Raw genomic sequence first — 15,682 nt, 5'->3', positions numbered from 1 at the left:
GTCCGAGGGCTCTGTTGTGGCCGTGTCCTTGTGGGAGAAATTCCTCTCTGTTAGGGCACAGTGACAAGCCAGGTTTGTGTGTGTGTGCGTGTGTGTGTGTGTGTGTCAGGCTTACTCACACTCAGAGGCTAGACAGTGGTGAAAATCATTAATGGTGAAGGTCACCAACGGAAAATTCAGAACATTGTCTGGAATCTACCTCACCCCTGACAACGTTGGAAAACAGACCGCTGTTGAGACAATAATACGGTACCCTCTGAAACCTTCTGATGGCTTGCCTGTCACCTACAGTAAATAGTGAATGGTACACTGAGTCATTACAGTAGACACTGAGTATTACAACAGTAAGGCAGCTAGCTATAGACCCTGTATCAGATAGATCCACAAAAAAACTACTAAGACATATTACTCTTCTTTCTTTGGGATGTATGTTTTCTAGGAATTACAAGATGTATCAATGATTCCTCATTCCTACTTACATTTTTTAATTTTTTTTAGCAGTTGTAATATGTCTACTAGTCAACTGGTCTACAGGGTGGTGTCTCTCACCATGCGCTGCTGGGCTGACACCATGCTGTCCCAGTCACTCTCTGGAGGGACACTGCTGAGGGGCTGCAGTTCGTCCATGGAGCCCTTGCTGTGGAGCAGGCTGTGCAGGGGCAGCTGGGGCGTCCCGTGGGCCTCGGCACTCTCCTCCTTATCCCAGGACAGGTGGTCCTGACTCATGGCTTCCTCCCCATCGGCGACGGAGGCAAACGGAGAGGTGGCTTGCTTGGAAGACATTATTCTGCTGTGGAAGAGAGAAAGAGAAAAGGACAACCGGTCAGAAAACTTCAAAGCCTCATAGTTAAACGTCAGACAGTTTTATGACCCCGGGACGACAAAACAGCTGATGTCAAATTGTATTTACGACAGGTATGCTGGATGTTTCACCATCCTCACATCAACCTACACATGTTGGTGCCCTGAAAAACAATGTTGGACCTGACTCAAAGTTGGAGAAATCCTATCAATGGTCATGTGGCCTGCTGAGGAGGTGTGAGAGCAGGCCATGGGGCTTCTCCTAATCCTTTGTTTAATGTAAATGGTGGAGATGAGGCTGGAGCGATGCCTGTGTCTGGGCCAGGCCCAACACTCCCTCCCTCCACCCAGCCAATGATTAGGCCGCTAAGAGGGTTACTATACCACATAACATGCTCTCATTGAAGCTCTAACACAGCCCCACATAGTGTCCCAGTCAAGCCCCAGTCAATAATGACCCTAGATAAAGATAAACATGACAACACTACTCTCTATCGCTCCAAATTCAGATAATGCCTTAAACCGCTTTTGTTTATGATAAACAATTATAAGGAGATGACGAGTCAAAGTAATGTGCTTGTCCTCTTCTTAATTAGCAGAAGAGCCTTAATTGATTGAATTGAACAGTTGACAGAAGGATCCTGCCACCAAACACAACACCAACCCCAAGCTGCTTCCTTTCTACTTACACTCTCCAAATTAGCAAACGATTAACTTTTCAGTGCTACACTATTTCTCCAGGCCAATAAATCCTACTTAAGCAGCTTGGAAATCAGATCCTGGCAGTGGAAGACAGAATTTAAAATCTGTTACACGCTTTCATGAATATTACAGTGAAGAGTGTACTTGACATATCAGGTGCAAAGAAAACAAATGTTAATACCAATTTAAACAGTGTTGAAATTGTTTTATGTAGCTTAACATTTCCCCTCATAGAATCTTACAGCTAATTTTGCCTTTTCTTACAATTACAATAAGGCCACCCTCATGCTGTGACCTACAATGACTGAAATTAATACTGTGTAAGAAAATCTAATTATGTGATTGGTATTTATAAGATAATAATGTGGCATTCCTACTGATTTGAAGTGGGGAAAAGGAGCCAGTCCATATTTATTGGTAATTTTCTTTTCCCCGTGCCCCTGATCTGCCTCTATCTAAGCTGCTGGGTATTTAACAATGAAAACAGCATGTGAGCCTCAAGTCTAGGTATCATCTCTGCTGGAGCATCTTCTATGCCAGGGAGAGGCAGGGATGGGCAGGGGAAGACAGGGAGAGACAGGGGGGAGCTCAGGGTGTGAGAAATCTGGCCCATTCTCCTTTCTTCCACAGGGTCACTGTGACGGAGGTTTAGCCGCCCCATTAGCTAGGCTATGGGCTGGAGGAAGGAGACAGAGAGGTGGGTATTCTAGGTCAAGGGCTGTGGTGTGATCGTGTCCTTGTGCTGCCTGCTGGGAGGACCATGAGACAGACAGACAGACAGACAGACAGACAGACAGACAGACAGACAGACAGACAGACAGACAGACAGACAGACAGACAGACAGACAGACAGACAGACAGACAGACAGACAGACAGACAGACACACACACACACACACACACACACACACACACACACACACACACACACACACACACATACACAGACAGACAGACAGAGGAGAGGAAGGCGAGGTTATGGAATCAGCTAACCCAAACCTCAGCCAACTCCACCGTACCTCACCAGACTCTGCCAAATTAATGGCATGGGGTTCACAGAGGGCTCAAAACAAACTTGACACAGGGAGAGATTAACACACAGTTTGGTGTTAGAATAATCTGATCAAGAGTCTAGGTGCTTCCACACTCCCCTTATGTGAGGATTGTGCACATCGCATGCCGCTGTTAGGCCGGCCAGCGCTCAGCAGCCTCAGCTCCACTAAAGAATGACACACACACAGTGCTGAACAGCAGAGCAGACTGGTACTCTCAATGTGAACTGTTAAACACAGTTCAATAACTGAGTTCAGAGCCAGCACTGTATTTCACAAGGCATTACAATAAAGAGTGTTGAAAACACATATACGTATTAGGACATCCAAGTCTTACAGGCTGGCAGGCAAACCCACGCACACACACACACACACACACACCTAAACACACACACACACACACACACACACACACACACACACACACACACACACACACACACCTAAACACACACACACACACAGAGGCACGTATTTTTGGTGGTGGTTAGGGTGAAAATGGCAAAATGGCAGCCACGTTAATCACCCAGGCCCCAGCAGCTGTGTCAACAGGGCCAGTCTGACAGGTACCCGTAGTGCTGGGAGGGAAGGAGCCTCACTCTCTCTCAGACCGGCCTGTGTTGTCTTCTGTTTTCTCTAGAGAGAGCCAGCTCTCAATTTTATTCAGACAATAAATTGTTTCCTGTAATTATATCAAATAGAAAATGGTCTCTAAATTGAGAGTGTTAATTGAAAATCTAAATTAAGAGCAAAGTTCAGAACTTGCATGCTGAGAGTGATGGTGTGCTGTGAGGAAGATGGGGGTGGAGAGAGGTTTGAGAAGGGGGAGGGGGGTGGGCTCGAGTTAAGAGATTCCACCACATTTTTTATTCATGCATCCAAAAAGCCCGGGCCTCCAGCACAACAAGCTCCTGTCTTCAATGGAGTGCGAGAGTGAAACAAAGCACTTCTTTTGCATGACACAGTAAATCAAGTGGTATTATTTTACTACTAAAATATTCAGTCTCTCAGGCACTTTTACCCTGGTCTCCAGCCATCAGTCAAGCTGCTGAGGCGTGAGAGAGACAGAGTGAACAGGGCTGACTCCATCCTCCTGTAACATGTGTCTACAGCAATCTTGTTAGAAAATGCAACAGATCTGCGGCAGGCTCCGTAACAGTATTTGTCAGTGGGTTAATAATTTATTAGCAGAGCTGGGAGGGCTGCGCTCAGCTAAAGAGAGCACAGAGCGAGGGTGCCCCACCCCCCAACCTCTCAGAGGCCCTATACAATACCAGCTCTCATTATTGAAGGGAGAGAGAGGGAGGGATATTGCAATAAGTCTCAGAAAATGTCAGAGGGCAACAATATGTACATTATATAGTCCCCAAAGCCTATGCTGGGATATAATGGTACACAACGTGAGCGTTTGATTCCAGAATTGTTTGAATGAAACAATAAAACATAAGGTGTTTCATAGAGTAGGAGAGCAGCTGGGGTCCAGGTCAACAAAACAACCCGTTTATACATTGTATTCTAACTACACTGCATTCTGCACTGCTGCTATTCCTTTACCCTTATCAATAATGTAATGTGTTTCTCTAGTAATGAAGCCCAATATGTGCCTTTGTGTACATTGAGCAGTGAGAATATGGCAAACTGAAGAAGCCTCTCTGGTGTGAATTCTTGACAAGCCGTCTCCCCTCATGCTTGATTACACAATAACAATGGACAGCTAACAAACCAAACTAATCAATAAGAGCATGACATGTTGCCTGCCTTGTCCCAGACAAAGCCCCAGTGACTTTGCAGAGGAAAGAAAGAGGAAAAGGGACTATATACAGTTGAAGTAGGAAGTTTACATACACTTAGGTTGGAGTCAATAAGACTCGTTTTTCAACCCCTCCACACATTTCTTGTTAACAAACTATAGTTTTTGCAAGTTCATTAGGACATCTACTTTGTGCATGACTCAAGTAATTTTTCCAACAATTGTTTACAGACAGATTATTTCATTTATAACTCACTGTCTCACAATTCCAGTGGGTCAGAAGTTTACATACACTAAGTTGACTGTGCCTTTAAACAGCTTGGAAAATTCCACAAAATGATGTCATGGCTTTAGAAGCTTCTGATAGGCTAATAGACATCATTTGAGTCAATTGGAGGTGGACCTGTAGATGTATTTGAAGGCCTACCTTCAAACTCAGTGCCTCTTTACTTGATATCATGGGAAAGAAATCAGCCAAGACTTCAGAAAAAGAATTGTAGACCTCCACAAGTCTGGTTCATCCTTGGGAGCAATTTGCAAACGCCTGAAGGTACCACGTTCATCTGTACAAACAATAGTACGCAAGTATAAACACCATGGGACCACGCAGCCATCATACCGCTCAGGAAGGAGACGCGTTCTGTCTCCTAGAGATGAAAGTACTTTGGTGCGAAAAGTGCAAATCAATCCCAGGACAACAGGAAAGGACCATGTGAAGACACTGGAAGAAACAGGTACAAAAGTATCTATAGCCATAGTAAAATGAGTCCTATATCGACATAACCTGAAAGGCCACTCAGTAAGGAAGAAGCCACTGCTCCAAAACCACCATAAAAAAGCCAGACTACGGTTTGCAACTGCACATGGGGACAAAGATCATACATTTTGGAGAAATGTCCTCTGGTCTGATGAAACAAAAATAGAACTGTTTGACCATAATGACGATCGTTATGTTTGGAGGAAAAAGGGGGAGGCTTGCAAGCCGAAGAACACCATCCCAACCGTGAAGCACGGGGGTGGCAGCATCATGTTGTGGAGGGGCTTTGCTGCAGCAGGGACTGGTGCACTTCACAAAATAGATGGCTTCATGAGCAGGGAAAATTATGTGGATATACTTAAGCAACATTTCAAGACATCAGTCAGGATGTTAAAGCTTGGTTGCAAATGGGTCTTCCAAATGGACAATGACCCCAATTATACTTTAAAAGTTGTGTCAAAATGGCTTAAGGACAACAAAGTCAAGGTATTGGAGTGGCCATCACAAAGCCCTGACCTCAATCCTATAGAAAATGTGTGGACAGAATTGAAAAAGCATGTGCGAGCAAGGAGGCCTACAAACCTGACTCAGTTACACCATCCCTGTCAGGAGAAATTCACCCAACTTATTGTGAGAAGCTTGTGGAAGGCTACCCAAAACCTCTGAGAAAAGTTAAACAATTTAAAGGCAATGCTACCAAAAACTAATTGAGTGTATGTAAACTTCTGACCCACTGGGAACGTGATGGAATAAATAAATGTTTAAATAAATCATTCTCTCAACTATTATTCTGACATTTCACATTCTTAAAATGAAGTGGAGATCCTAACTGACCTAAGACAGGTACGTTTTACTAGGATTAAATGTCAGGAATTGTGAAAAACTGATTTTAAATGTTTTTGGCTAAGGTGTATGTAAACTTCCAACTTCAATTGTATAGCTGACAATACTGGCCACATTTAAAGGATTAGGAGTGAAGGCTCATATGGCCTGGAATGCTTTGAGTCTTGAATTGTTGCCACTGATAATGTTTCATCACGCGACAACCTCTGTTTAATTGGTTAGCATTAGAGGACCCTAGGTCTTATGACTGGGCCGTGTGTCTGTGGCTATCGCATTTCCTCCTCTATCGTAACAAGCTCTGACTTTCAGCCCGCTGTCGCTGCTCTTTCACACTGCTGACCTTTTATAGACAATGGTGGTAAGTAACTCCACACCAGCCCCCTCCTTCGCCCCTTTCCTCGCCCATTGCCTACCTCGCGCCACACAGCCCCCACGCCTCTTCACTCTTCTCCCAGCCTTAATCACAGGTCACTTCAGCAGAAAAATATTAGCCCCCTTAGCCCCCTTACCCTCAGACACCACCACCCAATTTTGGGAGGGAATAATGAAATAAGTTGTTAAAACAAGAGGACCATTGTTTGAGGACATAACGATGGGAACGCTGGATATGGCAACAAGCTGCTTTATGACTGAGCTTCAGGTTTCCATGGGTAACGGCGTGCAGGCATACACACACACACACACACACACACACACACAGGCACACACACACACACACACACACACACACATACACACACACACACACACACACACGCACACATACACATACACATACACACACACACACACACACACACACACACACATACAGACACACACACACACACACACACACACACACACACACACACACACATACACACACACACACATACACACACACACACACACACACACACACACACACACACACACACACACACACACATACACACACACACACACACACACACACATACACACACACATACACACACACACATACACACACACACACACACATACACACACACACATACACACACACACACATACACACACACACACACACATACACACACATATACACACATACACACACACACACACACACACCAAAATGCAGAAAATAAAATGTATAAATGAAAATGATTTGGGGAAATATTCCTTAATGGAATCTTTTGACTTTCTCTAAAGAAAAATCTAAAGTTATTTTAAAACAAAGGCATTTCAACAGAAACTGACAACATCTAAAAAGCATGACGTCTTTAGACAACATCGACTGGAACAAAGTTATTCGGTCAAATATTAACATTACATCATACTAACAATGGAAAACAAAAAATGCAAAAATTAGCGGTTATTGCAGGCCAGCACAAGAGCCATTTGGTGCACCTAATGAAATATCATTGTAGATGTAAATGCATTACACACCATGCTGGTGAAGGCACTGTGAGAACATGGTCAGAGCATCACTGTCTACACAAAGACGATACAGGCTTTACTCCAGAGCACAAGTCAGGGCTCACACACATAGTGGGAGAGAGAAAGAGGTCATATAAGTTCTAGTATTCAATGTATTTTAAGCAATCTACAATACATTAAAAAATATATCAAACATTTAACTCATTTGAGGACTGAAGGCCATATTTCTTTACATTTGAAAATATCTTTTGAATTTTCTTTCAATAGACATTCAATATTGTCTATCTATTACAGATACTGTAGATGAGCCTGAGACTGGCTGTACAAAGTACAAAGGGAAAATATAACAAATACATTCAAAAGTGATACAAAGGTGGAACTGTAAAGTATTTTGATTTTACAGAAGTGTGTAGAGAGATATTTTTCTGTCTTCCTCTAGAGGTCTTTGTAACCTCCTATTTCCCCACTGTTGTCCCAGGTGACATAGCAGGGATCCACAGGGTCTTCACCTGGCATAATAACATGTTGCTCCCTCACAGCTCCCAGCTGGAAAATTACTGACACACTCACTGCCGTTTAGCACAATTAAATGATCGCCTTCCATTGTGACTGTGTTTTAGATGAGCCTGGCACCCCATACATAAACATATAATAATGATTCAGCTTCTACCGCTCTCCTTCCCTCTCTATATAAAGCACACACACACACACACACATTCCACAGCAGCTAACACTACCTTTGAGACCCAGTAAATGAAAGATCGATGGAGAGGAACTCCTTACTTCCTACTGTAAATTCTAAAACAGTTACAATATTCACAGTTTATTTATGATAATCAGATTTATTTTACATTATTTAGATTTTGTGGATTCTACAAACAAATGGCTCTGCTAGACATTATAACTTTTTTGGGAGAGAAAAATATATATAGATGTTCAAATTAAAAGCTCAAATGAACATTTCACTTCCATGATATCTATTTCAGACAATAATATAAAAATGTAATCCAAGGAGAAAAATTCAAGTGGACAAAGTAATTATGGGTAATGATATAAAAATATAGAAAATTGCTGTGGAAATACATACACCCTAACAACGTAGCTGGAGAGAATTGTTCCTCTATAAATGTTGACCTTCCCCCTTCAAAAAGTCAACTCAATTACACAAGCACTTCATCCCCACTTCACTCACTCTCCTGATGCTTTCTCTATTAGAAACCAACGTAGTTACTCTGTCTAAAACCCACACTCAAAAAGACAACCACCCAGAGCAAATTAAGCAAGCCTCCTCAAGTGCACACTTTAAATATAGAGCATAGCATCCGTAATTACTTTGCACAGTAAATTATTTGCAATAATATCCTGTTGGAGGAGCCGTCTTCGGTCTCACTTTAAACACTTGTGCAGCTGGATTAGTTAGACAACCTGGTTGGTGTCCTGCCCCCCCTTGCTAGCTGCTAGGCAGAGCCTGACAACAGAGGCTGATGCAGGTGTGAGAGCTCTGAAGTGGCTTTGTCAGTCTGTCTACCCAGTGAGGGTCGAGGAGCACACACTCACAAACTGAGCCGCTCGTCTCCACCGATGGCCCCCTCCGCCATTGGTCCTCCTCCTCCCGATCCAAGAGAGACAACTTCAGCGCTGGATGGCATAACACCTCCTCAGTTCACCAGGAGCCAGAGGGGTCACACTCTCTGTCTCACAGATCTCTGTCTCTGTCTCTGTCTCTGTCTCTGTCTCAGATCTCTGTCTCTCTCTCTGATACACACACACTCTGTCTCTCTCTCTCTCTCTCTCTCTCTCTCTCTCTCTCTCTCTCTCTCTCTCTCTCTCTGTCTCTCTCTCTCTCTCTCTCTCTCTCTCTCTCTCTCAAATGCACAACCACACACACTCACGAACACTCGCTGACCGGCCAAGCGTCCAGTGCATTACTTTTCCCATCTGTTTCACAGTACTCTGTCGCAGATGGCATCCACAAGGAGGAGAAGTAGAGGACAGAAATAGAGGACAGAACTAGAGGACAGAACTAGAGGACAGCCAGGAGCAGCACACATAGGAGCAGCACCCACAATAAAGAACAGCACCAGAACTACTGCACCACCTCAGAACTACCACTCTCTCGTCCAGCCAGCAGTCTGGCGCTAAAGAGATTGAGAGGCAAGAAAATCAACTTGTTTTTTCCTTCCCTCTCTTTCTCTGTCTCTCTCTCTCTCTTACACTCCCCCGCTCCCTCTCTCTCTCTCTGAACGTGTAGAGGTCTGGGCCTTCTGGGTGATGCAGTTCCCAAAGTACCTTCTGTCACTGCCACTGCAGTTAAGCAAACTTTACAGCCAGTAAAGCCATCAACCAACACAGGCTATTCGCTGAGCAACAGTGGAGCTTTGTGGCTCCCCTCCCAGTTGACAGTAAGTTATGAGCCCTTTGTGAGTGCAGGGGAAGGAAAACAGAGATCGGAATTTGGCAGGAACATAATAATACAGAATTCTCCTGTCTGTGGAACCTGAAGTTTTCATGGAAACAATCAAGCATTGTTGGGGTAAAGAAAAGCGACTGACAGATGAAATATAGTGGGGGGCCCTTTTAGGAAAACATTCAACAAAGTGCCATTCAGGCCAGGTCCTTTCTGTCATTTATAAAGATAACTTCTATGCACTTGAGAGTTTAGAGCAAAGAGTTCAGATTGAACAAACCAAGTGTAACATCTCCCACAGTCCACAGTGCACAGAGCTGTGGAGAGGACTGGGGTGCCAAACAAGTTGGCTGGGGGGCTGCCAGGCATCACAAGGTTCCTAGAGATACACAATGAGTATATAGGGGACAGAGGGGGAGGAGAGAAAAGGGGCCCCTGAAAAAATGCAGAGAGCCGCGCCAAAAGAGCAGGAACAATGGCTAATTATGAAGGAGTAATTTTGCAGGGGGACAGAAAAAGAGAGGGACACTGGAGACACAGAATGGATTATGAAAGCGGGGGGGTATTCTTCTGCATGGAAGAACTGTGGGCCTCAGTCTTTGGCCTGCTCCTTATGAGGTCATCACTGGCAGCCATTGCCCAGAAAAGTTTGGTTGGTACAACTGCCGTTTGGACATCTGGAATGTCGGCACACAGTGGCCTGCTTTCTCCGCAACTATCCTGATTCTTTTCTTTTCCAAAAATAGGACGCTTCGCCAGCACTGGTCACTCAAATTGGAAAATGTACAACGTCTAATGAAAAGAATAGCAGTTTTGTTCTCTTTTATTCTCATCTCATAAATGGGAATGAGGAAATTACCTTCAACGCTGCTTTGATTAAGCGGCTCTATTCTAGGGATTGGCTGGACAACAGCTCATTAGTTACAGTTAGTCCCACCCCTAATTCTTTGGGGATTTGTTTTCTTTCATTCTTTCTTTCTCTGTTTTTCTCTCACTCACTCATGAATTGAAATAATTCATTGAGCGCGCAAACAAGGCACACAAATGTGTCCACCTTTGTCACTGGACGTTTTTCTCTATCTTAGTGCATTGTATGTTCTCTGAGGGACGGAGGGAGGTTGAGAAACTGATGCCTGGGATAAAGGGAGGGGAGGGAAAGGGCCATATTCTGAGAGTGGCAACGTTTCATGTGACACGTCAATCGGAAAATCAAAACAAGGGTAGTTCATTTGCTCCACCCAGATGAGACCATGTAGAAGGAACTGATGAATAGAGGTCAGGCAGGCCACACCTCACAGATTTATGATTAAGCCTTATTATGTTGGGAAACTGACATTGATTGCCGATTTAAACCACTGAAACCAATTCATTTGCCCTTGTTGAATAGAAAGCATGGTCAACAGTGTGTAACGCTGTGACAGGTCGGACGGGAGGGCCGAATAAAAGTGAGCGGCTAAACGAATGCTTGGCAGCCGGCTCTGTTTGGAGGTGGTTAAAAGTTATCCTGCTGACTGACAGCCCATACAGAGAAAAAGAGGCTGCAAGGAGAAACGAGATCTGAGGAGCCAAACCAGAACCACCTGCCATTGATCTGAGTAATTGCCCAAGAATTTGGTTCACAGAAGACATGTACAGCCCCTGTTTTAGCAATGCTTCACTCACAGAGCGGCACGGAGAAAACCACTATAACTGAATGGGAAACAGTCTAATAAAATCAGGGAGCTGACAGACATGGTTGAAGAGAAAAATGTGCAGTATATGCAGTCTGAGAGAACAGGCTCTGTACAGGATTAGCCGCTGACTGATACAGAAAATGTCTCACCAGTGGGCTGTTAACCATGTGTCTGACCACTGATACTTCGCTCAAACTCACACTGCATTCATCTATTTGTCAAGATGCCAGATAAAAAGACATGGTAGGCCTCTGTCGAAATATAAATCTCACTGCAAATGATAAACTTACTGTAATCTATTACCTACAAAAACATCAAATAATACTTCTTTCTGCCTGGTCAGCAGTGAGTAGATTTTGATGTGGAAATGGGCCATTATTTCTCCTCTCACTATCTCCATCACTACCAGGCCTCTGGTAGTTTCTGGTAGTCAGAGGCAGTCATGTTGACTTACACCTTGGTGGGAGAGGTTTCTCTTCTTTCCTAGCAGACGCAGACCACGCATGCATCATGACAGGCTTTCAGAATGAAATCATTAACTAAATTGCTTTCTTTAAAAACCACAAGTGTGAGCCAGGGGTTTGTGTCTGTGTCTGGCCGGTGGCCACATCCCTCTGGTTCCCAGGCAGCCTCTCAGGCAGCCTCTGCCCGGCTCCCTGGCTCTGTTGTGGTTCCCTGCTACCACATTCATTACGCTCAGCGCAGCCCAGCTCAGCCTCAGACTCGCTACACTGTGGTGGGGCTCACTCACTGGACCCGTAGGAAATCATCTGGTCATCTCAAACTACTCCTCCATTTCAGATGGCCCCGCTCCGCACAAAGAGGCCCTTTGTCCCAGGACGTTCATGACCATCCTTTAGATCTCAATCAGTGAATCAATCAAAAACATAGAAACAAATCTGGTTTTATAGCTGGGGTTTTAAAGTCTGAAGGGGGTTGTCTGAAAGACTGACTCAACATTTCACAAATTTACACTGCTTTATTACCAAACAACAATCCCTACTGTGACTGACATCACATAATGACACAAAGTTGCAGTTCCTAACAACACTTTATTTTTTAAACATCATTAAAATAGCATTCTGGTGTGTCTAGCTGTGCCATGGAGGTTAACATTGTATTGCTATATCTCTTACAAACAAACGTTTAAAAGACTAGTTCCTGAAAACGGAAAGCTGGGGGACAAAATCAACTGAAAAGTCAACATCCTAAAACACACAGAGAGAGAGAGGGACACAGTAAAAGTATATTATGCAACAAACAAAAACAGAAGACAGGGCTGTGGTCTTTGGAAATACTGTCTCTATCTGACTCAAATAGACTAAAATAAGCAGCAAACAGAAAAAGGCAAATATCTGGTGAAGGCCGGACAAATAGTGGAAAGTGATTGTAGCTGAGCTGTAAGAGAGGATAACGAGCCGCCAGTCCCCCACCTCCACCCCCCCCCCCGGCCCTCCGCCCCCCCCGTCCCCCCCGCCCCGGCCCTACGCCCCCACCCTCCCCCCCCCGCCCTCCACCCCCGACCTGGCCCTCCGCCCCCCCGTCCCCGCCCCGGCCCTCCGCCCCCCGCCCCGCCCCCGCCCCCGCCCCGCCCCGGGCCCTCCGCCCTCCGTCTCGACCCTCCGCCTCCGCCCCCCTCCGCCCCGGCACCGCCCCGGCACTCTGCCCCGGCCCTCCGCCCCCGGCCCTCCACCCCGGCCCCCCCGCCCTCCCCCAGCCCTCTATCTGTCCTTCTCTCACTAGGCTCAAGGTAGCAGATGTGTCTTTCACAGCCTGTGGCGTGTGCAACCAATCTGCAAACAATAGCTGGGACTTGATAAAGGTCGACTGTCTGTCGCAACACACTGGTTAGGAGAGAGGTGAAAACGCAGAGTCCACACCATGCTGCAAACCCACGCCCTACAGCGGTTTCTCCTCTGACATGTCACTCCAGCCTAGCTATAGGTGTGACTGTGAGAATGTGTGTGTGAGAGTTAGTGGGCCACTACCATGCTATTTAAGCCCATCAGTAAGCCCATTACACCAGTATAAGTCAACTCCCTGACCTCCCACTGAGATAACAGTTGGTGTAAACATGTACAATCCTATTAACCTAATAATATACACGGAGCCGGCTACAGTGGCCACAGGTCCGTGTGCGAAAGCCGTCTCTGAGTCTTAAATACCACAGTCAGCCATGACTGAGAAACAGATACAGACACAGCCATGACCTCTGACACCACACCCCACTCTTTGTCTGTACTGTAGACAGGACACTGGACAGGACCACAAGTTCAATCTGAGTTCATTATGGACTCTCTATTGGTCAATGCCTGGAGTCAATGCAGTAATAGACATTAGAATGGCATTTCTCTTTATCTATTCCAGTAGACATCGACAGTATTAAGAGAACGCTGAAGTGACATGTTCAGAGAGAGAAAGTACTGTTGGCATCTCAGTTGATCTCTACACTGTAAATATTCTGCATTATTAATTGCATGACACACTGGTTCAATATGGATTGAATTTCACAATGCCAAAGTAAAAGCCACTGTGTGTGTGTGTGTGTGTGTGTGTGTGTGTGTGTGTGTGTGTGTGTGTGTGTGTGTGTGTGTGTGTGTGCGTGTGTGTGTGTGTGTGTGTGTGTGTGTGTGTGTGTGTGTGTGTGTGTGTGTGTGTGTGTGTGTGTGTGTGTGTGTGTGTGTGTGCGTGTGTGTGTGAGTACACTTGAGTTTCTCCCAGGTTTATGACAGTAGTAATAAGCAAGCCTGCAGGCCACAAACAGACAAATGAGGAGGACTGGAATACATTATTAGAGCTCATCAATTATCTTTATACCGGAGCTGGAGTGATGGCTTAGTTTGTGTCGTCTCTTCTTAAAAACAATATAGAAATATTATGAGTAAAATATGAAAATATTTTTTAAAGGGAACAACAGAATTATTTACATAAAAGGATAGATTATATTATTTTGAAATCAGTGGGTCGTTCCACAGATTATACAAAATTAAAATAAATGTCCTGTGACTAGGAAATGTGTCTTATCACAAAATGAGACATTTAGATATTTCTAATATGAAAAAGCATTAATAACTATTCATTTAGTATTCTGTAACTATTCATTTAGTATTCTGTAACTATTCATTTAGTATTCTGTAACTATTCATTTAGTATTCTGTAACTATTCATTTAGTATTCTGTAACTATTCATTTAGTATTCTGTAACTATTCATTTAGTATTCTGTAACTATTCATTTAGTATTCTGTAACTATTCATTTAGTATTCTGTAACTATTCATTTAGTATTCTGTAACTATTCAGTTGTCTGTTCTCAGGCTGAAGAAAGCCATGAAAAATAACCTCTCCAGGTACTGTCCTGTATGGTCTCGCAATATTCATGATTGTGCAGCCATTTTAAAACGATGAAAAACACATTGCATTGAGCGATATGAAAGCATAATGTCCTACGGGTGTCAGTCAGCTCAACAGTGAGTGCAGCGGAGAGACCATGTCAGGGTAAATATTTAACAGGAAGCCATTTAAACCAATAGAACTGCAGGAGAGTGAGGAGCCAACGCATGTCAGGAGACATAGGCTGTCCTAGACTAGAGGACTGCTTTGTACAGACACAATGAATAGGAGAGGAAGCACTGATCTGTCCACTGCATTCATCTATTATAAATGGACATGTTGCATTCATGCTGTGCAGTTAAACATATATATGCAAGGGCCTCCCGGGTGGCGCAGTGGTCTAAGGCACTGCATCGCGGGGCGGGCGCAGTGTACGCTGACAGGGTCGGTAGGTGTACAGTGTTTCCTCCGACACATTGGTGCGGCTGGCTTCCGGGTTGGATTGGGTGCGCGCTGTGTTAAGAAGCAGTGCGGCTTGGTTGGGTTGTGTTTCGGAGGACACATGGCTCTCGACCTTTCTTATCGTTGTAGCGATGAGACAAGATAGTAGCTACTAAAAAACAATTGGATACCACGAAATTGGGGATAAAAAGGGGGTAAAAAAAACAGACAAAAAAACGTTTAAAAAAAAAAAAATATGCTACTGTAACTATGTGTACAACTATAGCTGAATGTGTAGAAATGCTGCGTATAAGGAGTGTGTGTGTGTGTGTGGTGCACGAGGATGTGTGTCTATCTTTGTTCTTTGGGAGGGCCTCCCCGGGTTCCTGCAGTGTAATGTACAATCCCCTGTAAGACATCAGCAGAGTGTCAGCCAGCCAGCCAATGAATCTAGGAACGGGACAGTCGGCTATAAATGGCAGGTACAGCTCACAAGCTAAAAATAAAGGGGGGTCTGTG

At 44.5% G+C, this 15,682-nt stretch overlaps 1 protein-coding gene across 1 annotated transcript in view; it reads right to left on the bottom strand.

Annotated features, from left to right (window-relative positions):
• LOC112249281 (transcription factor SOX-6) overlaps positions 1-9,043 on the bottom strand; it is a gene marked incomplete at its 3' end in the record, with an annotated part of 43,183 nt that extends 34,140 nt beyond the window's left edge. Inside the window, 2 exon segments of the mRNA XM_042330995.1 lie at positions 550-790; positions 8,870-9,043. Of these exon segments, the coding sequence (XP_042186929.1) occupies positions 550-790; positions 8,870-8,961 (333 nt within the window).
• Between the last annotated feature and the right edge of the window lie 6,639 nt (positions 9,044-15,682).

The sequence above is a fragment of the Oncorhynchus tshawytscha genome, linkage group LG12 (assembly GCF_018296145.1).
Source record: "Oncorhynchus tshawytscha isolate Ot180627B linkage group LG12, Otsh_v2.0, whole genome shotgun sequence".
In the NCBI taxonomy this organism is placed as follows: Eukaryota; Metazoa; Chordata; class Actinopteri; order Salmoniformes; family Salmonidae; genus Oncorhynchus; species Oncorhynchus tshawytscha.
Note: the sequence above shows the minus strand (reverse complement) of the source record. Positions and strands in the feature narration are given on the sequence as shown.